Consider the following 26,733-nt stretch of genomic DNA (forward strand, 5'->3'; position numbering starts at 1 on the left):
CAATTGCATCTTCTGCACTACACAGAAGGGTGATGTAGACAAAGCACTGCAACGAGTAAATGTTGCTTTCTGCCTTAGACAACAGTTCCATGCATAAATCGAACCTTGAACAGTTTTTTCTTTTAAAGCAAAGCAAAATAAATGACGCCCGAAACAAGCACTTGTTCTTCGTAACCCAGAAAGAATTTGCCAAGCACAGCTGTGACGAAATTGTGCACAATTTTATGTAAATCTGTGCACTGAGCTTGGATGTTTACGTAACGTTGGGTTTCTTACAGTAAAGTAATCAACATGCCTTTCAATTCAAAGATTAGCTGCAAGGAGGTTTTGCGATGTTATCTATTGCCAGTGTGATTACCTGCAAACAAAATTTTTTTATTAGAGCTATCAGCACTGCAAAAAAAGAAATTAAGGCTCAGTACTTCTTGCAATACAATCGAACACTGATACCACGAAGAGCACAGATATATTGCTAAAAGGTATAAAATGACATAATGAAGTACCGTATACACTCGTGTAAGGGCTGCACTTTTTTTCCGCGATTTTGATGGGGTGCGACCCTTCCACGGAAGTGTGAAATTTTGGTTCAATTTTCGATCCACGTATGGAAAAACCTATTTAATCGTGGCATATATACTTAACGATGGGATATCTCGTAAAAATTAACGGCGGCACAAAGGGTCAATGGCGCCGGCGAGAAGAGCGACAAGATCTCCCAAATAGTACCGCGTGCCCGAAACTCGCAGACAGCGCCGCGTGACGAAGCTGCAGGACAGCTACTGCCATTTGGTAGCTCCCGTGAAATGAGTTGTACGCGAGACGCAGCAACGCTGCCGTTTGCTGGCGAGATTTTTTTTTTTTTTTTCAAAATTTGGACTGCCAAGTTTTGGGTAGCAGCCCTTACATGAGCGTGGCCCTTAGTCGAGCGTATACGGTAAATTTAAAATGCTGCTTGTCACTAATAGTGCCTAACAAATACAAACCTATCACATACATTGGATTTAATGAAGGTATTTTGCAGTGGCCGTGGCTTTGTTATGGTAAGGCTCAGCTGTACTACATTTTAGCATTGCACGTCTGAAGTGTTATAACATATGTACTTCAAATCTGACCGATGTTGACTGAGAACAGGCATGTGAAATGAAGTCATAATACGAAAAAAGAAACAGGCATTCCAATGACTTGTATAAGTTTATTCATTTTATGCACAATGAGAAAAACATAATTTGAACAGTTTTTCCATGCTCCTCATCTAAAATACCTTTACATACAGTACCTCCAAGGCCTCTGTGACATGCCCCATCACAACAGCTAGAGGCAAGCAGCCCCCTGTTCCCGAGGATGTCTTTTTACTGGCATGATCACCAAACAACTAATTTGAATACAATCAACACGCAACGTCGTTTAGTTTCTTCTACCTTTTCATACCACCTCGGCCACGACACCAGGTACCAGTCTATTAACGCCACAGCCTCTGTCGCGAATGGAAATCTATATGGGGACTTTCGTATCTGACGTGATGCAAAGGCTGCGGCCGACGAGATTACGATGCAGTCACTCGAGCAGCTCATCTCCTTCCTGGATTTCCTTGAGGCTGATGACCTCCAGCTGACCGCGGCCTCTGCTCTCCTTGCTCACGAGCTCGTCCACTTGCCGGAAGTTGCCCGGGTCCGTCAGAAGCACCTGCACAACAGACGCACGCACGTGCAGGTAGTCAGACGCTGCTGCACACAGTTCAGACAGCAGTCCCTACGTGCCCATACTTAATCTGCAGTTAAAAATGCTGTGCACAATACTTAATAATCATGTGTGCTGCATAGTGCTGGCATCTCTCTCGCACCCCGGTCTCTGTTAACCTATGGCTTGAGTCAGCTGACTCAACCGAATGCATAAGGACTTCTAGAACCTGTCATAGCGCCTTATTCACTGTCATCCCTTTCAGAAGGCACCCATTCTGTAACTCTAACGGGCTATCTGTTACTGGCACTATGCTGCTATGGGGGGTATCACAATATTAACAGCGGGAACCTATGGTGCTGCGGTGGCCTCGTCCCATCTGGTGGTTTGCCTTGAGCATTTTGACTTTTAGTACGAAGTGCACCGGAGACATGGACAAGGAAAGGGGACAGGACAGCGCTTATTGTAGCCATATCGTCGAGTTATTGTTAATTTTGAAGGCTATCACTCTTGGTGAGGAACTTGCAATAATGCAGAGACGGCAAGCATTTTCTACTTTAATCCTTTCCGCACCATTCCGTGCACCATAATGCAGTGCATGCTGACCATAACGCTACTGCTTTGCACCGCACGTCATAAATGTCTTTGCGCTGAAAGGCATGGGACAGCTCAGATTGCTTCCGGAGCACGAAAGCAGTGTTTTGCAGCAGCTAGTAGGAAAAAAAAAAAAGAAGCAAGATAACTTTTTCAGTTATAGATTACCACAGGAAAAAAGTACTGTTAAGAAGCTATTTTATGACAGCTATGGCGAACGATATTTCACATCAGAGTTATTCACATGGTAACATTGCAAGAGGGATAAAAAATGACTCAGGAGAGGTACCGAGCGGCTCAACATTTTTTAAAATTAATTTTGATATCATGGAGAAGAAAATAAGCTTTACATGGATATTTTGTCTTGACACCATTTTTGCTTTCCCTGCACATTGTCAAACAGTGGGCGCACGGAAATACAAGCGGAAAAGTTGCCAGACTAACGACACTTTATATAGTCTAAATCTGAAACCAGGGATGAAGGAAAGAGGTAATTGCCTTACGAGCGTGTGATACATGTGACCTGCGCACGGAGGACTAATGTGCAAGGTTCCCTCGAAGCACTAAATTACAGTGAAACCTCGGTGATACGATCACAGCTCATACGAATTTCGGGGTGATACGAATTTTTGGTTGGTCCCGGCCAAGGTCCATTGGCCTGCAATGCAATGGAGTACGGTTGTTGCGAACCGATTTTCACACAGCGACGTTTGATAAGAACGTACGCTACCGCCCAGCTACGAAGAGGTGCTGTCCGCGCTGTCGTGGAAGACGCGCCAAGCACGTGCGAGGGCGGGAATGCCAGCGTGGGCATGCGCGCCGCACCGCCAAATCGTCAGAATCACGGTGTAAGAAAAACAATTTTCTTACGGTCAGAATAAACCTTCAGAGACGCGTCACGGCCTGAGAGGTTGTGTGCGTGAATCTTGGAGGCTCATGTGCCTCTGTGTGCCTTCGCGTTTAGGTTACACAGGACATTAGAACCCTGCTTTTTTTAACGCGTCGACGCGGGCTGCTGTCGTACTGTGTTTACACGTGCCTGCCTCGTGCATCAGACATCGCATGAAAGGTGGACGAGGACCAAAAGAAGGCGAAGATGGTCTTGGCGAAGGAGTCAGGTCTCACAACGCCAACATGCGCGATCGTTGAGGTTGTACTTGTGCGGGCACGGCCGTAAATCTCCCAAAAAACATTCCCAACACTTCCGCGATAACAAAATCACAACACAGGACCATGGTTCTGCAATTTTGTGGCCTTGATGCATCGCGTCAAAGCGATTCGTTCGTTACTTTTGCTGCGCTGCCATGGTGGTCTAGTGGTTATGGCGCTCGACTGCTGACCCGAAGGTCACGGGATCGAATCCCGGCCGCGGCGACTGCATTTTCGATGCAGGCGAAAATTTTTGAGGCCCGTGTACTTAGATTTAGGTGCGCGTTAAAGAACCCCAGGTGGTAGAAATTTCCGGAGCCCTCCACTACGGCGTCTCTCATAATCATATGGTGGTTTTGGAATGTTAAACCCCAGATTTTATTAGTATCGTTACTTTCGCTGCAGTACTTCGATGTCATGCAAAAAAGCATACTAAAATATGGAAGGGGCTATTGCTGTCGCGGGTCACAACGCACCTGGTTCATTAATTAAATACGCGCGTACGGACCGTATATTTACGAGTGCTGGTACGATTGCCGACATCTAAGAACTTAACTGACAATCATTCAGGTTTCTTCCTGACGTTGCTGCGGCCCTGAAAAACAATAAAAGAAAATGTATGCCAGCTTTCTTTTGTCGCATGCTAATTTTCCGTGCTTTCTTGTGATACGAATTTCGGATGATACGAATATTTTTGGTGGTCCCGTGAGATTCGTATCACCGAGGTTTCACCGTATCAACACACGTCTACACGAGCTTTTCCAACCGTTCGGTGGGCATTTTTTTCGTATATGACTCAGCAACGTATGTTTATCGTCTTCGTCGCATTGTGCGAGTGCAGCAGCTGCATGTTCCTGCTGCACACTTTCTTTTGGAAGTGTGCGCTGAGTGTGGCTGGTGGATCCGGCCTGGGAGTGGTCCACCTAAAGAGGTGTCTATACTATACATACTACATGGCAAGTTTTGCCAGTGCGGCAATCGGGTGAAACAATCTAGCCTCGCACGCTCACTGGTGCAGTAACTCGACAGAGCAAGAAAGGCAGACAATGCCTTCACACAGAGGTGGTACGCAGTCCATGGCCACCCGCTTGTCTGGGCAAATTCTTGACGCTTATAAAGTAGCCGGTGCAAAATATCTGCATAGAGTTGCCAGCAGCCTGGGAAGCTGGAAACGTGGGTCTATATACCGCTATAAAAGTCAGCATGCGGTAGTCATAGAGTTTTCTAAAATTAACTAGAGGGGACTCTGGCACTGCGATCGTTCAGCCACCATGGGAATGATGGGTAGTACACGGATTTGCCTATAGTCTTCATGCTTGTGGGCTTTCAATGCACTTGTGGCTTTGTTTATTGTTGTTTTGGTTTTCTTTTGGATAAAAGAATGGACCGTTGTGAACTTCGTGACCAGAGTTCAATTGGTGAGCCTAAAAAGGTCAAAGTGGTGAAGTGGAACCGCTGACTGTTGCTGAACCTTGTTTTGCAACAAAGCGGACGCAGGCGACGCGGAGCCAAACGGAGCCGAAAGAATGAAGTCTAGACAAATCCGTGTACTACCCATCATTCCCATGCTGGCTGAAGCGCCATGCATTGCAGCTCCCATAGACACTAGCGCCAGAGTTCCCTCTAGTAAGTATTGTAGGAAACTATGGCGGTAGTGAGATGTTAGGCCTTCTTTTCCTGGCTTTAGTTTCATCCAGAACGTTCCATACTAAATTGCGGATGAAGCAGAATCACAGTTCTAACACAGCTGTCAGTTTTTGCCAGGGGCGTAGCCAAGGGGGGGGTTGGGGGGGTTCAAACCCCCCCGAAATTTTTCAGTTTTGCTTGCGTATATAGGCACGCACACATACAAACGCACGCACGAACGTACATGAAGTATGGTTGAACCCCCCCCGAAAAAAATTTCTGGCTACGCCCCTGGTTTTTGCTAAACGGAGCAGAAAATGAATCCACAATTGTTGGTTTCAGTGTTTTGGAGCATTGTGGTGCAATTTCAAGGAATATTATGGTTTGGGGCAAATTGGCATGGGAAGTCATGAATGTAGTGCTTTGGTGCAACTGGTGCAGCTGTACCATCCCTGTGGTAATGAAGTGCAAGAGGTACAAAAATTGGCTACAATTCTCCCCCTCCCCCCTCCACACCAAAAGTCACACTGCGTAACGGCCTTCCACCTACTGTCATAGACGCTAAGCCTAAATGCTCATGTACCCTACAGCCGGCACAAAGAGGTTCCTCTTGCATGGATTGAAGTGTAGTGCAGAAGCAAACCAGCAGCTATAGAAATTGCGCCATGTAAAATGTGCCATGGTCTACAAATAACACATGAATGCGTCACACATATCCGCTACAAAATGCCATTTGTACAGCCAATGCTGCCAACCATTGGCAATTAGTGCACCAAACCAGGTAGACAAGCGGCTCTCAGCTTGTACAGTGCCGTCCACTCTTAGGGTGAACACGGCTCAACGTGGCTGTGCTCTGCGGAGCGCCAGAGCATATAGCGCGGGTGCGCATCGAAATGAAATGGCGCAGGCGCACGGGAACGCGCTGCTCTTGCTGTACTACAGCGAAGCAATCGCAGGCGTGCCAGCACCGGCCAGCATTGCAGCAGACGATGTGATGTAGTCGCTCCTGTGAGTTCTTGTGCGCCTGCGCCACTACGCTTTGATGAGCGGCCGCTCTGGGTGCACTGGCGCTCCGCAGAGCCGTGTTCACCCTAAGAGTAGACGGCACTGTACAATTTGCAGATTGATTCCTGCTCAAGTGTGACAAACTGTGCACACGAGCAAGCGTGCTCAGCCAACGCTCCCACAAGGCTGTTTCCGGGAGGTGTCGGCTCAGTACACACAGCCATAGCGGGTCTGCAAGTCATGCAAATTTAATGGTTCACACAATGATAATGATTCTTAAGCGGTGCTGCCCCATGGGTGTCTTGCTGCTCATAGATTATCTAAGTGTGGATATGGAATGCAATAGCACCGTTAAATCTAAAATACAACGGACATTTTCTTCTCTAAATCAATAAATTATATGAGTTAACCGGGGTTAATGAAAGCCAGTTGCACTTGTCTGAACTGCTCGTGGCACCTTAAAATGTAGGCTTGTGGGAATAGTAAATTTTAGGTTTGAAGCTAATTCGAAGCGAATAGTGATTTGGTCAAATAATTACTAATCAAATTCGAATAGTATATATCACATATTATAAAGAACAATGAGCATATTTGTCGTGACCCAACTAACCTACACAATATTTGTTTTAAATTGAAACAAGGCATGTGCAAATATATTTTTTTTTGGTTCAAAGGAAGTGGAAGCAGAATAGTAGCAGGATTTAGACTTTCGGTGGAATGCAAGCGATAACCTGTAAAATATGTTAAGTTTTAAAATTTACTATACTTAGAGCATATAAGCGGGTACAGTCGAACCCGGGTATATCGAACTCGCCAAAAAACGTTTATTAGTTCGATATATGGCATAATTCAATATAGGCCCGCTATAGGATTTTGACACAAAGGCACATAATAAGAAAAGTACTTTATTAATATGGTGGCTTACTTGCGTGCCCTACTTTGGAACAAAATAGTCCTGGATTTTCTTCTGTGTCAACGACTTCGCTGCCTGCGACAGCACACACGCCTCCACGTTGTCCAACGAGTCGGAGCAGCTGAGGCTGCAACCTTCCACATTCACGCAATAGCGCCGGACCAACGCAAGTGCACTAATCACTTCGGAGGATGTAGGCAATGGGCCATCGTCAATTTCCTTATTGTTGTCGCTTTGGCTCGTGGTCGGCACGACGTCTGCAACGTAGCCCTCATCTTGTAGCTCACCCATGATGGCGACATCATCGTCCGCACTGACGAACTCGTCGAATGTCGATCCGTCGATAGCTCTCGGGAACTCTGCCAGCTCGCTCCAAACTTCGGCGGAAACACCTGCGGTGTTTTCAGTGCTGTCATCGGAATTTGGGGTGTCATCACCAGGCATACGGAAGCCGGCACGCCTAAAGCAGTTCTGGATCGTCTCCTTCGTGACATCTGCCCACGATCTACTCAACATAGAAAGAGCTCCGAGCAAGTCGATCTTAAGCTCCCTGCCGACACGAAGGTTCACAGAGCCCCAACAGGCAACACCACCAGCACGGACCACGCTGAATGAGGACTCGAGGAAAACAGGCAGCAGGAGGCACACAAGCATAAAGAAAGAAAAAATGGCGCTCACTTCTACCGCCTCTGTACCTCGGAGAAAGCACGACGGCCTCTGATTGGCTGCAAGCGCTGCGAGCGGGCCAGGATCATTTCTTGCAGGGGGGTGTTCGCCCGTGCACAACCGGGTCTAAACCACTTTTTCTAGGGTGGCGCCGGCAGTTTTCCCCGCCACCGCGAGGGAAAGCCAACTTGCTGGGGCACTTTTGAGGCACATGGAGTTTGATATATCGGTTGTCGTTGCTATTTTCGTTCGATGTAACAGTAACTTTTGCTATATATTCTCAATGTAAATTTACCGTGTTTAGAAATTGTTCGATATACGGGATAATTTGATATAAACGGGTTCGATATAGTCGGGCTCGACTGTACAACAAGTTCTAAGCTTAAAAAAATTATGAATCGATGTGAGGGCATTATGTTCATTTAACCTTGAAGTGGGGCTTCGTGGCAGTGCGTATTTTCCCTGGAAAGGTGTATTCACAGTGGAGCACCCCTCCACTGCAGCGAAACTGCCTTCACAGGGGGTTTACATGCGGACTAATATACACCTATTCGTTCATTTCGAATACTTCGAAATTTCGAATACTGTAACATTCGCACAAGCCTATTAAAATGCCTTTCGAGAAACGATCGCAGGCTAGCTAGTCGCGCTTGCACTGCCATTTGCTGGCCACCTGGTCAGCTAAGATGGTGAAGCAATCACCCAGGAAAGTCATTCATCCTGGGTTCGAGACCCAGACCAGAACAAACAACTTTGTCAAGTGGGAAGCTTTCTTTCTGAGAAATCTACATGAATTTCCGCATAGCTTTGTGCTACAACATCGTGGATGGCAATTTTTCACCTTGCTTGCTTTTGCAGAACTGATTTGCAAGTAATGCAATGCTGGCACTTGACAAAGATGTGTGTGTATATGCGTGACAGGTAGAATACTGATAAATACCGCGCTGAAACCTTCCACTGCAGCCCTTCGAGTAGGAGAGAATTAGAGAATGATTGTAGCACGCTTTGCCGTCGAATGACAGTCTTTTCCAAACAAGGCACTAAAGATGCACTGACCATCTCGAGGGTGCCCGTGTCACCATGGATGGTGGCCATCTCGACGGATGAAGCGAGTGCTTCCAGGCGTGGCCGCACGTTTTTGCCCTGTGGCAACACCACGCGCAACTTCATCTGTGACCGCTCCAGGGGCATCACTTCTTTCAGCTGACGGATGGCCTCTAGAGCCTGCAGTGGACATTTAAGCACAACATTAAATTCGATTACAGAACACTGATGATGATGACAATTAGTGGATTTTTGTGACGTAAAGCCCAGGTGTGGCCAAAGACCGCCGTGTCTTTTATGTGGTGTTAGCGATGACCAATGATTACAATGACAGGGTGTATTATGGCTGTAGAGAGGCCTAAAATCAGGTGCTACTATATAAAAGCATCAAAGACATGTATATGGCAGAGAATTATGGCAGTGACACATGAAGTGATCTATGGGTCTTTAATGAATGACAAGCGATCATAATTCCAACAAGTGAGAAAATGTGATTAGCACAAATGCGTCCTCAAAACTTTTGAGCCCAAAGGCGGGGGGAGTATGTGCTTTCTTTGATACAACTACCACAGCAGCAACCTCAGAACATTAATGTAGGTAAAAATCCTGCAGACTAGACATCGATGAAGAACAGGAAAAGAGAGAACTTGCTCAAAGCGAGTGTAGTTGAATCGACCTACAATGAACATCACAGTCATGGAGGATGCATTTGTTAGAGCCAAGCATTCAAATACTGTATTAGTGAATAAGCAAGAAGGAGCCAATGGAATGGGAAAACAGTTACTGCTTTCTAAAGGCATTGGTAAGCTTACCTTGCTTTTTCGATGTCAACAATACAGTAGAACCCCGCTGTTACGTTCCTCACTGCTGCGTCTTCCCGGCTGTTACGCCGTTTTCCGCCGGTCCCGGCATAGCTCCCATAGGATACAATGTATTGGGAACCCCGCTGTTACGTTGTAACTGTCGGACCGTTCCCGTATGATACGTCGCGAAGTGCGCCCGGAGCCGACCGAGTGACTACCAAAGAGAGCGGCCATGGTGCATTTTCACGCAGCTTGGCCTCGTTTGACCGTAATATTAGCCGCATGAGAGGCGCAAGCAACAGAATCTTTCAATTGATGCAAACAAAAGCATGGCCTTCGAGATTCAAATTGCAAAGATGGCGTCTATGACGTAACTGCTCGCGAAAGCAAGGCCTTCGAGATTGGCATTTACTATTGACAAAAGCATAGCCTCTGAGATTTGCATTGCACAAACATGGCGTGTATGACGTAATTGCTTGCGAAAGCAAGGCCTCCGAGATTGGCATTCACTTCTGCCATCGCGTTGGTGTAGACTCATCATCATCGTTATTTGTCGGAGAACGGGAGGAGTTCGAGCTGGTTGGAGCTCGCATGGTCGTGCGTGCGGTTCGCGGTCGGACTCGCCGCGCCGGTCGTGATTGCGTGTGCTTAGTTCTTTCATACCTACAGCTGTTGGTGTTAAAAAAATCACATACGTTGATTACATTTCTGTGGATAAGGCCGTCCTAAGCTCCGCGTTTCTATCCATCGACTAGATCGCGGCTGAGCGCGCCAATTTTCGTGCTGCTCGTAAGAATTGAAATAAAATTCTGTACCACTAAATATTTTGCCGTTTTTCCTGTTTTTCGGCTCTTACGTTTCCCGCCTCTTACGTTTATTTCCTACGGTCCCTTCAAAAACGTATCAGCGGGGTTCTACTGTATAAAACTGGCTTCCAGATTGTTCAAAGCAAACAAGTGGTGTTTGACGGGAATGTTTAAACAGTCATGTGAGCTATTTCAGTGTTGAAATGTAATCAACCACAATTGTGACATTTTCCAGTCATCGTGTAACTGCCACAATTTCCTCTTTTTTTTTTCCAATTCACAGATGACAAAGCTTCATGCCTCACTAACAATGCCCCAACGTATGCATGACTAGGCAACATCAACTTTGTCATGTGCAGAGAAAAAGACATTCTAACCAATGTTTTGAAATAACTGTTTCAGTGCAATATGTTGAAGCCTTCACACAAGTCAATTTTATCTTCCCAACTGTACCACCACTTTCACTCTAGATGAGTCTGCAGCGGCAACATCTTCGTTCTAACACACACTGCCACAGAAATCATGAAAACTATGACTAATATAATAATAATTGTGTGGTTTAACGTCCCAAACCCATGATACGATTGAAAATTATGACCATCACGGTATCTTCCTAAATAAGGCTTGCTGGGCGCGTTGTTACATGGTACTTGGTAAGTGTTCACTAGCAAATGGTATGGTATGCATGTTCAGAATAAACGCACATTTATTATAATAGGATAATTATAATGACCGGAACTGCATTTCTACAGCTTCCATTCACCATCAGAAGTCATGACGCAGTATGTTTTCCAGCTGTGAGGAAGTGGCACCGACCTGCTGCTTGGTGCTCTTGTTGGGCCGCACCGAGAAGTGTGCCTCCTTCATGGACCTCTCGACAATGCTGACGGGGTAGGGCCGCTTGGTCTCTGGGTTGATGCACATGTCGGCCACCAGGGTGGCAATGTCCCGAAAGCTCGATTCCAGCTGGCTGTGGCGTTCCTTCTCCGACACCTGGAGCTCACCCTTGGTCAGGATCTGAATGTCGATCGAGTAGTGGGAGGTTAGCAATCGCGATAACACAATTTCACTCCAGCTAAACTTGCCATACGTGAGCAGTGTATGCCATCGAAATACTACAGTGTCTTATCATGGGTGGTACCGCGTTGCGTAGGCGTTGTCTGCTTTGGGCAAATGCTCTGCGTTGTATGCCAGATATATACACTCGGCAGCATTTGCGGGTCACTGTTCTTGGTAGGGGTGGGCAAACAGTGAAACTTGATCTAAAACTAAATTCAAGTTGAATAGTGCCAAACAGTGGCCAAAAATATCAAATACCAAAGAGTGTGCCTTCGGAAGCGTCGATCAGTTATGGAATAGCCACTATTTCAATCAGCAAACAGTGGCAATCTATTGGAAGGGTACCGATGGTTGATGACAGAGCTTCTCTTTTTGGCTATAGCCAATTTGGCAGGTTTTTTTTTTTTTTTTTACCGCCACATACTATGTACTGTTGTACTTGATCGTTGCGCTTCACCATCATGAGTGCAGCGTCTTCACAAAACTTCCGGCACTCGTTCACAGCAGCGTTCAACAGAGCTGCTATTCTCTGTTTTGAAAAAACACAGTGGCATGCAAGTTTGTGGAGTTTCTGAACTGGTGGTGAAGAAGTGGCGGGTGCTGATATAATAAAATTTCCACATGTGTCACCAGGCTCCATAGTTTTCACGGACCAAAATGGCAGAAATACTGGTGATGCACTTCAAAGACGGCAGGGCCTGGGCATAGAAGTTACAAAGAGTGCTGGCATGACAGTGACCAGTGAGGAATAGTAGTCAGTCCGGCAACTGCGTTCATAATTTTCTCTTGTGGAATGCACTCGCATGTATGAGATTTCTATTTTTGAAATGCGTTAATCACACATAATCTCCTTTGAGGTAAACATGCTTTAGAGCTAAGCTTGTGCGAATATCACCTTTTGGTTCAACGTGAAGCTGAAGCAAATGGTAATTAGTATAGAATAATTTTGAAGCAAATTCGAAGAGTAGGAGGCCTTCAATACCAGTAGAATGCAAGTTTTAAGCGGTAAAATACATTTTAAAATTTGCCTTACTTGGCCCATATAAACATGCATAACACGCTTTTAAACTCAAAAAAAGAAAAAATGAAGAGATAATCAGGGTACAGGTAATATCCGCACTCAACCTTGAAGTCTACCCTCACAGCAGTATGCATATCCCCTGAATATGTGGCTTCACGGCATAGCAGCCTCATGCTGCAGTGAAACCACCTTTTCAGGCAGTTCCCATGTGGCAAAATGCCACCATTCATTTGTTTTGACGTGTAAAATTATTCCCAAGTATAAATACTATGAATTCAAGAGTCAAACCGCATTATTTGAAAATGTACTAGCGGATTCAAAGTCAAAACTTAAATATTCGCACAGCCCTAGTTTTCTTTTTTGGATTTGTACTGTCCATTTCGTGGTATGACGTAGAATATTCTACGCTGTTAATGGTTCCACGATATGTACTGAACATGAGACAAAACACGCACAGCGCTGTCCATGTCCTTGTCACTTCTTTGATGAGGTCGCCATCGGATGTCACTGCTTTACAAGGCAAAGAGGCAATGCTGGCGAACATGTTGGTTCATCAACAGCAGTGACTGCCACGTTGAGCCGCACTGTCAGCCTGATACAAGAGGCTAATGTGAAGTAGACTAGAGCTGCACAAGAACAACGCAGGTGCCTGACGCAAACATTCTAAATGCTGCTTAGATGTTTTGGGGCTGTACATCGATTCGCATACACAAGCGCTCTTGTGTTCCAAGTTTCCACGCCAAGTGATTAGACAGCGAGAATATCTTCCAATACAGGATGGTGATCCACAGGTGACACCTGCCTTTTGTTGAGTGGAAAACAAGGCAGTCAAATACTTCACAATACCACACGCACTGCGGCTGCCGAAGCACACATTTTTTTTCAAATATTTTTTTCCACACTGTAGTTACCGAAGCATCCAAATACTAGAAACCAAATACTGACAACCTCGTAAGAATGGACATCATGCATATTTTTAAAATAACGAATGTCTGAGAATAGTTACACAGCACACAATGGCAACACATTTAAGCTAGATTGCACTGGCTTGCAAAAGCCAGAGAGAAGGAAAGGTTTGTCACGTGCTGCATGCCAGAACTTTCCTCCTCAGCCAAAGAAATGGTGTGTACCACCGAAGTGATCTCCATAAGTCGACAGAATTTGCAACTGTTCACTACTCAGCTATTGGCCTTTAAATAACACCAATGCAGAAAATGTGTGTGCCTGGTAGTTCACACCACACATATTCTGGAACGTGGCATCAGAAACATTCGGTGTATTACGGGTGCCGCGAAATATCAGAGGTCGAGTGTGCCACCACACTGCTTCTCCGGGTTCTGGTCATTTCTAGCGTCTAGTATCGGCTGCACTGTGACATTAGTGGTGTACGGACGACATTTACTAACCAGCCAAGCATGACACCTTTTCTATTTTTTGCCTCTCAAGAGACTGACAAGGGGAACATAATTTTTTTAGCAAGTAATGTAGCAACATTACACTAAAGACAGAAAAAAAAAATCAACTGTGCACACGTGCAGCATATGTGCTATAACACATTAACATCAATGAGCTGTAGTACCTCTTTGCAAATCTTGGTCTGGTCTTCTGTACCAAAGCACTTGATGAGGTCCTCTTTCTTGGCAGCCTGGCCCTTGGAGACATTCGTGTACACGGTGTGCATCTGGAGAACTTCGTCAATGTCTTTCTCCCTGTGATGGAAAAAAAGAAAACGAAAACAGAAGCAAGTCCCTGCTTGTCAGTGATAAGCTCTGATAATATACATTGGATGACTTCATTCTACGATCCCTGCTCCTTAGTCTTACAACACAACAATTTGTGCAGGGTTGTTTGAAGAGTGAAATACCCCCATCGAATTGAATGCTAATGTTCCTCAAATACACTCGAGTAATCAGGTGAACAAACTGAAACACGGAGGTAGCTTAGTCTATTTGGTGAAAAAAAGTGAGGCTGATGTGAATTAGTGAGCATATGCGTATAATACTGCTTGCAACCACATGTTAGTAAATGAATGTGCAAACAACCATGAAGCTTGCAAATGAGAGACAATTGTTACCTAAGGCACTGTGACAATAAAAGTGATGAAATAAGAGACCAGCACGTCGTCAATGTACAGTGTTGTGTACATTAAAGGGGAGAAGTGTTGCTATACAGCACCATACATTCTTTGAAAGGTATACAAACACGGCGAGACTGACCAAATAAATAGGAACTTCTAGTGGTCTTCTTTGCTTGTCTACCTGGAGTGGCCACTGAAATCTTCGGGTGTTCATTTGGCATAAAGAAGTTAAGGCGTGCAGACATTGACAAAAGAGAAGAGAACAAAATAACACAAAGCTGTTCATTCAGGTTGCATCAATTTTAATTTGTCAGAGGAAAGCGAAAACAAATCGTAAAAGAGCACACTGGAAGTTGTCTGTGAATATACACCAAAGAGAGTCAAGACAGTTGATGCGAGTTGTGCATGAATAATCAAATTACTAATGGTAGGTGAACCATTCCAAATCTCTGTTACATCACTCACTGCACAGCTCCCGAGTTTCTTCTCAAATCTGTTAATACCTTACAACCTGGCGAATTTAGTGACGGTATCATTTTGCTGCGTGCTGCACATACAAGCAAAGGAGCCAATCGCAGGTCAAGAAACTCAATCCGGATACAGCTTGATGGCCATCCGAAGCACACCGTGTGACATGGGTATAAGATCAACTCTGTGTGTTGTTTGAGTTCCTTTTACAAAGAATTAAGAGTAACAGAATAGCATCATGCCTGAATCAAATCCATTATGAATACATGAGAAATATATTTCAATATCGAATCAAACAATGAATATTTCTCATTTTTAAAGAAAGCAAAATAAGAGCTGACTGGAGTTCGTATGGCAAAAAAAAAATAATAGGGCTCACTTAGACTATTTTACAATTACAGTACCATTCCGAACTACGCACCTCGTTGAGTGGGGCCTTTGTAAATGATAGAAAGGTCCTCGCATCTTAAAGGACCAGTAAACCACCCCACGGTCCAAAATGTGTGATGAAGCGATAACTGCGCACTTGTACGATGTCAACATGCTGCTGCAAGAATTTTGCAAATAAGTGCTGCAATAAGAAAGTCACAGGCTTTAGAACAAACCACTCCGGCTGGTTTTGGTTTCTCGCTTGGCCTTTCCACAGTTCTCAGAAGCCAAGAGGGGTAGGTGTAGCCCATGATTGTGGCTACGCCCACTTCGGCAGCATAACATGATGTCGGCGATTACGTCATAGGCACGCAGCCAACAACCGATCAAGGCTTCCTCCACATGTCGCTCATGTCATAGTGGCGCTAGGGTCACCCTAGCATCATGAAGAAGCGTGGAAAATGTGTGGCCAAAACTATCACCGCAGGGCCAAGGCGCCATTTCGTGGTGCAGAGGGCCAATCGACGAAGTTGGTGCAACATAATTATTGTAATTAATAATGAATTACGAGATTTCCTGCCGTATTTTGAACCCAGTCTTGGCTCCTGTTCTCTCAACGAATGCTATTTCTCTGGGGCCCCAGAGAAATAGCGTTGTGCCGCAGTGCATGCGCGAGACCCAAACGGAATTTGGGTTTTGCGTTGGGGACGCTATTTCACGAGTTTAGCGGAAGCCCCAAAGCCTGCCTCAAAAGCTTTGGGTCAAACAAACATGATGGCACCCACTGAAGCGACGACTCTTGGCCCAGGCTAGAGTGACCTAGAATAGGGGGAGTGTCCAAAGCGCCGCAGACCCTATTCGAAATCTCTTAGCTCCTGCTTGACCCAAATCGAGCACACGCAAAGGGCTTTGGGGCGCCTATTCGAAAACTCCCTAACCACTTCAACTACTTACATAATACAAGTTTTATGCAAAAGCTTACGTAAAACTGACCACAAACCTGTGGCTGTACGCTTACAGTTTTGACATGCAAACGCCAAACGTGTTCAAGTACTACAAACATGCTATATATCTTGCCATTTCAGTTCTAAACGCTGTGAACGCAAAGCAGGCCGAAACAAGACAACACAACACCTGTCTCGTGCATCTAACAGCGGCAGTAGTAGCTCTATCTGGTATGACAGTGACGCAGCTTGCTCACTTTCACGCTAACTGACGGCGCTTGAGCAAACGTCATCTAAATAGACAAAATAATAAAACAAACTTACACGCCGTTTCTCCAAGCCACAACCTTGTTCTTGTAGCAGGCAATCTCGAAGCGCTTACCGCCTTTCTTCATGCGAACCACGGCGACGTTAGTCAACCGTATCTGGTTCGTGGGCGTAAATATCGACATTTCGGGCCCTTAGCTAAAGACAGATAGGTTTTATACTAAACGATATCGGGCTATCAAATACTGTGAGAGTCCGAACAAGAGATGGTACTCAAATATTTGCTGGTAAATGCGCCAAAGTTTTGCATTCCTCTGACTCCGTACTTGGGCTGCAACCACGAACAGACGAGAAATTTGATGACTGCGATGTCGATTGAACTTGTGAAACTTGTTTTCGAGAACGGTCGGTAAGCTCCGCGTTTGTACGCGTCAAGTTACAAAGTTACAAGCACGAAGACATTTATAATTTGACAGCGAGGGTGATGTAAGGTTGGTATCTGCGTCAGTTTACTCGTAACTGAATTTTTTGCCGTTTCGGTGCGATTGCTTAGTGGCGACACCTTCTCACAAACACCGGGAAGCGAAAGTTTAGACGTTTACATCATCCCATTCAATGTTCCTTTCTCGGCAATCCGTGACTGCGTGGTGCAACACGCCGCATCCGCTCCGCTGAGTTTTGCGCTCCGGAGCCGGAACAAAACGGTCCCGTTTTTGTCTGGTTGTGACAGCCGGCGTGCCGCATTGCAAGATGCAGCTCAAGCTAAGCTGCAGCAAAACAGAGCCCCCCGTGGGTGCCCTGATCACGGCCGCGTACGTCAAGCCGGCCGTCCTCGTCAACGTGGACTGGAACAACAGTACGTGCTTGCAGCTCGACGGCGGCAAATCGTTCGGATCGTCGGCGCTCATCTCGCGCTTTCTGGCCCGCGCGGTGCCCGACGGCCAGCTGTACGGCAACACCGTTCTGGAACGCACCGAGGTCGACCACTGGATCGAATTCGCGACGGCCCGCCTGTCTCGTGGCTCGGACGCCGGTTTCGCCCATGCGTTGGGATGCCTCGACAAGGCTCTCGCTTCGGTCACCTACCTCGTGGGTCGGGCCGTCACGTTGGCCGACATCGCCGTCTGGGAGGCCCTCTACGGGAACCCGGCGTGGCACGCGGCGCTGGCCGCGCAGCGGTGCCCGCAGAACGTCTCCCGCTGGTACCGCTTCATCGCGGAGCAGCCCAACGTGAAAGACGTCGTTTCCAACTTGCCGGCCGGCGTCGCCCCCGTGCGCGAGCAACCCAAGGCGACGGCCGGTGACGCCGGCACAAGGGTCAGCAAGGAAGAAGGCAAGTTCGTCGATCTTCCCGGTGCCGAGATGGGTAAAGTTGTGGTCCGCTTCCCTCCCGAGGCGAGCGGCTACCTGCACGTGGGCCACGCCAAGGCGGCACTGCTGAACCAGTACTACCAGCAGGCCTTCAAGGGCAAGCTCATCATGCGCTTCGACGACACCAACCCGGAGAAGGAGAAGGAAGACTTCGAAAAGGTGATCCTAGACGACGTCAAGAAGCTCGAGATCACCCCCGATCGCTTCACGTTCACGTCCGACTATTTCGAGCTCCTGCTGCAGAAGTGCGAAGAGCTGCTCAAGAAGGGCCTCGCCTACGTCGATGACACCGACGCGGAGACGATGAAGGCCGAGCGTGAGCAGAGGATCGAGTCCAAGAACAGGTCCAACACGGTCGAGCAGAATCTGAAACTCTGGGAGGAAATGAAGAAAGGCAGCGAGCGCGGGCTCAAGTGCTGCGTCAGGGCCAAGATCGACATGAACTCCAACAACGGTTGCATGAGGGACCCTGCCCTGTACCGGTGCAAAATCATGGACCATCCGCGAACAGGTAGCAAGTACAAGGTGTATCCCACGTATGACTTCGCCTGTCCAATCGTAGACAGCATCGAAGATGTGACGCATGCCCTAAGAACTACCGAGTACCACGACAGAGACGAGCAGTTTTTCTGGGTTCTCGACAGCCTCGGTATGAGGAAACCACACATCTACGAATACTCCAGGCTCAACATGATGAACACGGTGCTGTCAAAGAGAAAGCTCACCTGGTTTGTTGAAAACAAGATCGTGGATGGCTGGGACGATCCGCGCATGCCCACTGTCCGTGGAGTTCTTCGCAGAGGAATGACCGTAGAAGGTCTGAAACAGTTCATCATTGCTCAGGGCTCATCTAGGTCAGTTGTGATGATGGACTGGGACAAAATCTGGGCATTCAACAAGAAGGTCATTGACCCAGTAGCTCCTCGGCACACGGCTGTTGAGGAACAAGATGTTGTTGTGGTTGATGTCCCAGGTTTGAAAGAGGATAGGCTACAGGTTGCGGTTCACCCAAAGAACCCGGCTCTCGGACAGCGTGAAGTTATTGTGGCGCAACAGTTGCTCGTGGACCAGGTTGATGCCCAGGCGATGAAGGCCGGTGATAACGTCACTTTCATTGGACTTGGAAACTTGAAAATCAAAAGTGTCGACAAGGATGCAGATGGCAAAGTAAGCAAGGTTGTTGCAGAGCCAAATCTTGATGACAAGAATTACAAAAACACACTCAAGGTCACATGGCTTGCCAAGACGCCTTCAGCACCATTGGTGCCCTGCAAGTGCGTCTTCTTCGACCACATTCTTTCTAAACAAGTGTTGGGAAAAGACGATGATTTCAAAGATTTTGTGAGGAAAGACACCCGCCTTGAGGTGCCCATGCTCGGTGACCCACATCTGGCGAAGCTCAAGAAATCAGACATCGTCCAGATTCAGAGGAAAGGCTTTTTCATTTGCGACCAGCCTTACGACCCAGAAGCTGCACGACACACAAGTGTGGAGGGACCCCTTGTGCTTTTCCACATTCCCGATGGAACGCAATCGACCTCGACCCTTCCGGAGGTGGTCCAAAAGTTTTACGACGCGCGCGAGAGCCTGAAGGAACAACAGCAACGAGCCAAGGGCAAGGCATCCGAGAAGTCGCCCGTCGAGGACAGCAAGCCCATGGTCGCGCAGTCTGGACAGCTGGAGGAACTGGGCAACAAGATACAGGAGGTTGGCAACGAAGTCAGGCAGCTGAAGGCCAACAAAGCGCAAAAGCCGGAAATAGATGCCAAAGTTCAGGTGTTGCTGTCACTGAAAGCAGAGTTTAAGAAGCTCAGCGGCAAAGACTGGCAGCCAACCTCGGCAGCTCCTGCAGCGAAGCAAGGTAACCCGCATCCTCCCACACAAAACTCCGCTTCCGTCACCGACCTGGACAAGAGCATTCAGGCACAGGGCGACAAAGTCAGGAAGTTGAAGGCAGAGAAGGTGTCGAAGGAGACGCTGGAGCCCGAGATCAAGGAATTGCTGAGGCTGAAGGCAGAGTACAAGGCTCTCAGTGGAAACGAATGGAAGCCGGGTAACCCCGCCGTGCCACCAGCATCTGGCACGGGTGACATTTCGGTGACGGGAGGTGCGCAGGAACTTGACAAGAAGATTCAGGCACAAGCGGACAAGGTCAGGGCCCTCAAGGCCAACAAGGCTGCCAAAGATGTCGTCGACGTCGAGGTAAAGACCCTTCTCCAGTTGAAGGCAGATTACAAGGCTGCCACTGGCCAGGAGTGGAAGCCGGCAGCAGTGGAGAAGTCCTCGTCGAGCAGCAGCACGAAATCGTCATCTCAGGAAAAGCAGAAGGATCAAGGTGACAAGGCTAAGAAGGCAGACAAACCCAAGCAGGCAGAGAAAGCCAAGAAACCAGCAGCGACGAAGGAGAGCACTCCCACGCCGCAGGATGGTCCCAAGAAGGTCACACGCCTCGGACTGGAAGCCAAGAAGGAAGAGAACCTACCAGACTGGTACTCTCAGGTAGGGCACTTCAGTCAGTTTCCTAATCATGCTTATGTTGCTGCATGTGGTCACATTTCTGTTTAATGAAGTGGCTCTATACTCGGGGACAATCTTGGTAGTACTGTGGAAGCTACAGAACTGAAACACGTGCTTGCTAGTGCGCCAGGAAATAGTACCCAAGTTTATTGATAATTTCTCATTTACCTAGCTGAAATAAGTTCTGCTTTATTTACTGTTAGACTCAAGCAGCTATGGGAAGTTGCAGGTAAAATGACATTATTAATCACTTTACAAGAATGTCTTTCTTTTCTTTCCATTTCTTAGACAGCACCAACCACGTTTTCTGCACGCCTACTTCCCAAAGTAAACATGTCATCTGTGGCTTGTGTGGGTCAGAGTGCAGCTGCAAATTTGCCATTTATTTCTCTAATAAAAATATACTTGTAATGTGACACTGAAATGTACACTGAACAATGGAAATGTCTTTCTCCCATTCGTATTTTTCGCATATATATTTTCTAAGTGTGTTAAAGGTGCGAGCGAGCAAAACCGAAATCAGCCACAAGCTGCTGTACTACTTGAGGAGTAACAGGAATGTGAGGAGGCCCCGCTTCCGTAGCCTTCACTCCACTGCCAAGAAGAGCTGTCCTCGAGTATATTGGGGGTTTACCATTCTGGGTTTTACAGTGAAGTTGTGTATAACTAGGCAATTCATAACTCCATGAACAGTTACCTGCTTGACAGAAAATTATGAACGTGAATGGCTTTTACCTTTAACCTTAAAAAAAAGCGACCGTGGGCACCCAGACTGAGCTCATATGGCAGCTGGTGAACTAGGCGAATTGGCTGACGTGACTGGGACCCTGAGAGTAATGAGAAACATAAACCTATCGTAACTCTGTGAACTGTTACCTAGTCAACAATTACCTACTCAACAGAAAAGCCTTAGCAGGTATGTGCCATAGAAATTAGGCAAGTTCCACTGCTGCCCACTACTCCACTAAAAATAAACAAAGATAAAGTAAATAAATGCATACATATACAAACTAAACAGATAAAAGGAAATGAACAAATGAAGTAAATAATGAAATAAACAAATATTTAAATTAGTAAGTAACCTGCGTGCTGCACTTCTGGCACATGCAGATTGAAGTGGAAGTGCTTTGAAGGAACATACCGTAAAATGTCAAGCAAGCGCCCCCGCCATTTTTGGGGAGATTTGAAATAAGCGCCAATGACCGAGCAAGCGCTACCCCCCCCCCCCCAAACCCTCCTCCCCTGCGGCCACTTTTTTTTCAAGACGAGCATCGCTTGTGTAAGCAGAACCACAAGAATGAGTACACTGAATGCGTATCTAATCTTGTTTATGAAATTCCGTTGTCATGTGGCCGGTCGTATATTGGTCATCGTTCACCGGGTGCGGCATATCTAATGAACCAGGTGGTTCGGAGGATGGTGCGCTGCACGCCAGGCTCACCGGTGTCGGCCATGTACCACTGCAGGTCTCTGCAGGCCGAGTGCGTTGACTTAACTTTTGTGTCCGACTCTGAGGAGTCGTTTGATAAAGACAAGGGGGAATAAAAACAGTAAATAAATAGATCATTTCATTAGAAACATGGATGGGCATTCTTTATTTTTAGCGGCTCTCCCACCGCCATCTTGAATTTCGGTCCGGGACCGAGCAAGCTTCCCCCTCCTAAATCTGGTCGCATTATCCTTCACCGTAGGGAGGGCGCTTGCTCGGCATTTTACGGTAAGCTAAATTAAAGAAGTATAAATTGAATAAATCAAATTAATACATCCATGGGCTACACAGCTTTGCTGTTCATCCACCTTCACAGATTGGAATGGCTCTTCCATTTTTCATTTATAGGTATGTACTAAGTTGCAAGAGGGGACAGGGGATGAGTGATTGTTGTGTAGCATAAGTGCAGTAGTGTTGCATGTAACTTAGTGGATAATTTTCGTGCATTTTTGATGTTTGCCACTTGCTTATCTCGCATGTAATGATGACACCAAGTGTAGATGCTGAGAACCATTTCCTAATATACTTTAAGGGAGACGTGGGTTGTAGAGACCAAAAATATGATGAAAGAAAAAAAAGTGTTTTGTTACGTTATTGAAATCTGCACCTCTTTATTTTTTTCACATATAAAGCATAGTTTAATTCTTATAAGAACAGCATTTCATCTACACTAGTGTTTTATGAAACATGTACGAGCTGAATCTGAAATGCTTCTTGGTCACTTACTTAGTTTGTCAGAGTCATATCTCGTGATCTAGGACAACTAGATCTAGAAATTTTTTTGTAATTAAAGGGACTCTAGAGTGAAACAATAAGTTAATTTAGAGTGATAAATTATACCATGAAAACTCTAGTGTTGTTAATTTCATGACCATAGCTTTATTAACAGATCACAAACTCCGTGTCGGAAGTTTCACTTTTGAATATCCCGCCGAAAGCTCCCATGGTGACGTCACGGATTTCGAAGTGTTTTTTTCGTAGTTTGGCCACGTTGCCTCAACAAAATTCGCTGAAACTTAGTATGTTAAGTCTCTGGCTCTCTTAGAAGACAATGTACTTCATTTTTGATTAGGAACTATGTAGGCCCTTGTAGACGATGTAAAAATCTATAGTGTCACGGCTACTTATGTGGGAACTTCAAGGTGGCGTCGCCACCCGCACTTTCCTTTCACGTGTCTTCTTGCAGCAAGCATGGCATTTTGGGTATCATGAAAGAGTAATTTACTAATTCAAGAAATATTGTGGTTATCTTTAATGTCCCTTTAATGCTGATCCTCTATTTCACAAAGTGCTGCGAGTGGAATCCTAATTTTCCGCACTTCTTTTTTGTTTTCTTTATGGCGGCCATGGCACCAGCATTGGGTTAGATTGTCTGCAAAATGACCAGCTGAGATTTGATTTGAAAACTTTTCAGAGTTTTACTTAGTATTTCATATTACAGTATCAACCTTTGCAATAAATAATATTCACATTCTGCTGAGCTGTCTTTTTCATACTGTCTCTGGAAACAAGTGTGGCAGCTTTGTCTGTCTTCTGACCTACAAGAAAAATTGTTGCATATTTGAAATCGGGATGAGAAACTAAAGAGGTCTGTTTATTTTCATCAGTTTTGATCTTAAATTACAGGAAATATCACCAGCAGTCATGTTCTTTCTTCATTTGATACGGAAGGTTTCCAGTTAATGGCCCTGGTGTTCTACATCACAATGTCGTAAGAGAGTGAAATTTAAGGATACTGTGTGGGGTGGTGTTCCTCATAAAAAAAATAATGAACATGTGTGCTGCACGCATTTTTTTTGGCTAACCTCACATGTAACCGCAACAGTGATTGCAGAAACATATTAAGCCAATGTATCGTGGTGTCCCTGTGTGGCCACCTACTGCGTACTGGAGCAAAAACTCGTGTAGAAACAAGTATGAGTAGTCAAGCATTTAAGGCTGTCTGAAGCTTTCCAATGTTTTTTCAACGATTAAGGAGTTTTGAACTTCAATTTAACGAAACGAAACTGCATTTAACAAAATGTTTTGTCTGTATTTCTCTGAATGTCAACTCTATATTGTTCCTTTGTGATATGCTAGTGTCTTTTATATAGCACGACCTGAGGTGTGAGTAATCCCACACTGGTGAAATGAAATGCACCACTGTGGGATTAATCCACTGCGGAAATTCTGAAGTTTGCCAGGAAGTTCAAGTTCTTGACTGAAAACCATCGACACCAACATGTGTCTGTATGGGAAGACCACCGACCTGAAATATGTGAAAGGTTCTTGATGTCACTGAAATAAGCAAATGCAATTTGCTTATTTCCATGGCATCACGCAATCGATGGGGCATCTGTGCAAATTCTTTCTCGGTGGGACAATGACAGCTTTGGGAGGAGCTTACATTTATTCTTAGCTTGTAACTGGCTGTAGTTGTTGCATTGGTGCTTTTCTAGCAGATAAGTGTACACACTGTCACTTTTCTCTGTTAATGTCATTGTTAATGTTCCGCGGGCTGTCATTGTGGCTGCTTGTGTTTATGTAGGGTTGCGTCAACAAGTCTTTGATGTGGTATGACTGTACGTATGACTACTGTTGTGGTAGTTTCACCTTGTCTGTTCAGCTATTCTCTCCAATGAACCCTCCAACAATTCTTGCATGCCGAAACAACATATTTCTCCTTACATTGTGCCATTTGAGAATGTGTAATTTGGCATACTGTTATGCATAGCGACGTCGCCATTCAGGAGTGGCACAAAGGGATGAGGGGGGGGGGCAGCACGGCAGCGTTCCGCACCCCCCTGCTCCCACCACTACCACAGTGTACCAGAAAGCCAACCCTACACATACTTCTCATTATATCTAGACATCTCTCATTGTAGCTGGCCCCCCCTACCGCACCCCCAGAGGAAGAATAAAAAAAATCCTGGCACCGCCCCTGTAATCCTTTGAGGCGACACTCTCTTACTGCCCTTGTTTTGAAGACATATCTGACAGACAAAACTAGTGCACATATCGACTTGTGGCTTTCCTCTTTTTTTATTTTTCAATAAACCAGGTCATCACGAAGGCTGAAATGATCGAGTACTACGACGTGAGTGGCTGCTACATCCTGCGTCCATGGGCGTACAGCATCTGGGAGAACATCAAGGAGTTCCTTGACGCGAGGATCAAGGCCATCGGCGTCCAGAACTGCTACTTCCCCATGTTTGTGTCGGCTCAGGCCCTCGAGCGGGAGAAGACGCACGTGGCGGACTTTGCCCCCGAGGTCGCCTGGGTCACCAAGTCCGGCAGCAGCGAGCTGGCCGAACCCATTGCCATCCGGCCGACGAGCGAGACGGTCATGTACCCGTCGTACGCCAAGTGGATCCAGTCGCACCGCGACCTGCCACTCCAGCTGAACCAGTGGTGCAACATCGTCCGCTGGGAGTTCAAGCACCCGCAGCCGTTCCTGCGGACCAGAGAGTTCCTCTGGCAGGAGGGTCACACGGCGTTCGCGACCCGGGAGGAGGCCGTGGAGGAGGTCTACAAGGTCCTCGACATCTATACGGCCGTCTACGAGGAGCTGCTGGCGATTCCGGTTGTTCGGGGCCGCAAGACCGAGAAGGAGAAGTTCGCCGGCGCCGATTTCACGACGACCGTGGAGGGCTACGTGCCCGCGAGCGGTCGCGGCATCCAGGGTGCCACGTCGCACCACCTGGGCCAGAACTTCAGCAAGATGTTCGAGATCCAGTTCGAGGATCCGGAGACGCGCGAGAAGAAGTTTGCGTACCAGAACTCGTGGGGTCTTACCACGAGGACGATAGGTGTGCTCGTGATGGTGCACGCGGACAACCAGGGACTGGTGCTGCCGCCGCGGGTGGCCTGCTACCAGATTGTCATTGTGCCGTGCGGCATCACGGCCGCGATGTCGGAGGAACAGAAGGCGGCACTCATCAAGTTCTGTCAGGAGTTCGAGTCCACGCTCAGGAAAGAGGGTGTCCGATGCAAGGGCGACTACAGGGACAACTACTCGCCGGGATGGAAGTTCAACCACTGGGAGCTCAAGGGAGTCCCCATCAGGGTGGAGATCGGTCCGCGTGACATGCAGCAAAACCAGTTCGTGGCCGTTCGGAGGGACACGGGCGAGAAGATCACGTACAGCGCCGCGAGCGCCGTCGGCGACATCAAGAGCCTGCTGGAGACGATCCAGAAGGAGATGTTCGATCGTGCCAAGGCGGACCAGGTCAAGTACCAGGCGGTCACAAAGAGCTGGGACGTGTTTTTGCAGAAGCTGGAGCAAAAGTGCGTCATCATGGCTCCCTTCTGCGGCGACATGGACTGCGAGGACGAGATAAAGAAGAACAGTGCCAAGGACGTTGAGGCGGAGCCCGGTGCGCCGGCCATGGGTGCCAAGAGCCTGTGCATCCCGTTCGACCAGCCGGCTAAGGTCGAGGAGGGAGACAAGTGCGTCAACCCCGGGTGCACGAGAAAACCCGCATTCTACACAATGTTCGGTCGAAGCTATTGATGGGCCACTCAACGCCGTTCTTAATTTAACAGGATCTGACCCAATAAATGCGATTGTTTTTTTGTAAGCTGTCGTGCATGTAGTTGCACCTGTGCAGCCTTCACGCCCGAACTGCTGACTGCGTCCCACTTCTGAAGCCCGAGGTCGCAGGTTCGGTTTCGGGACGTAGTTGCGCACTCACGTGGTGTCGGGATGCGAAGTTGCTGGTATTGTGAGGTAAAAGTGTGCACGAAATAAGAAATGCCAAGTGTTTGCATTGCCATGGTGCAGCCAGAGGTGGTAAATCACATAGCCTTAAATGTAGGAGAGGGGTGTCCTTGCCCTCGTAACTGTAGCCATGGATATGCTGCCGCACGAAGTGCATGCACGTGCACCT

The 26,733-nt window shown here is 46.9% G+C and overlaps 2 protein-coding genes across 2 annotated transcripts; one reads left to right on the forward strand and one right to left on the reverse strand.

The window, feature by feature from the left end:
• Window positions 1-1,152: 1,152 nt before the first annotated feature.
• LOC119390493 (ribosome maturation protein SBDS) lies at window positions 1,153-16,845 on the reverse strand. The gene is made up of 5 exons (XM_037658103.2): window positions 16,546-16,845; window positions 13,943-14,072; window positions 11,100-11,300; window positions 8,687-8,854; window positions 1,153-1,683 (listed from the first exon to the last, which is right to left on the reverse strand). Exons 1-5 carry the CDS (start codon window positions 16,671-16,673, stop codon window positions 1,555-1,557), a joined length of 756 nt encoding a protein of 251 aa, XP_037514031.1. The 5' UTR covers window positions 16,674-16,845; the 3' UTR covers window positions 1,153-1,554.
• A 246-nt stretch (window positions 16,846-17,091) lies between these two features.
• Window positions 17,092-26,420, forward strand: LOC119390492 (bifunctional glutamate/proline--tRNA ligase). The gene is made up of 2 exons (XM_037658102.2): window positions 17,092-20,358; window positions 24,906-26,420. The coding sequence occupies exons 1-2, from the start codon at window positions 17,239-17,241 to the stop codon at window positions 26,355-26,357; spliced, it is 4,572 nt and encodes a 1,523-aa protein (XP_037514030.1). The 5' UTR covers window positions 17,092-17,238; the 3' UTR covers window positions 26,358-26,420.
• The last annotated feature ends 313 nt before the right edge of the window (window positions 26,421-26,733 follow it).

Source organism: Rhipicephalus sanguineus, chromosome 4, assembly GCF_013339695.2.
Source record: "Rhipicephalus sanguineus isolate Rsan-2018 chromosome 4, BIME_Rsan_1.4, whole genome shotgun sequence".
In the NCBI taxonomy this organism is placed as follows: Eukaryota; Metazoa; Arthropoda; class Arachnida; order Ixodida; family Ixodidae; genus Rhipicephalus; species Rhipicephalus sanguineus.

Bases quoted from the DNA above. Each gene is read 5' to 3' on its own strand.
- LOC119390493 (XM_037658103.2), bottom strand. From the start codon at position 16,673: ATGTCGATATTTACGCCCACGAACCAGATACGGTTGACTAACGTCGCC. The intron at 14,073-16,545 runs GTAAGTTTGTTT...TTTCCATCACAG, and splicing joins GTGGCTTGGAGAAACGGCGT to GGAGAAAGACATTGACGAAG. The intron at 11,301-13,942 runs GTACTACAGCTC...ATCGACATTCAG, and splicing joins AGACCAAGATTTGCAAAGAG to ATCCTGACCAAGGGTGAGCT.
- LOC119390492 (XM_037658102.2), top strand. From the start codon at position 17,239: ATGCAGCTCAAGCTAAGCTGCAGCAAAACAGAGCCCCCCGTGGGTGCC. The intron at 20,359-24,905 runs GTAGGGCACTTC...TCAATAAACCAG, and splicing joins TACCAGACTGGTACTCTCAG to GTCATCACGAAGGCTGAAAT.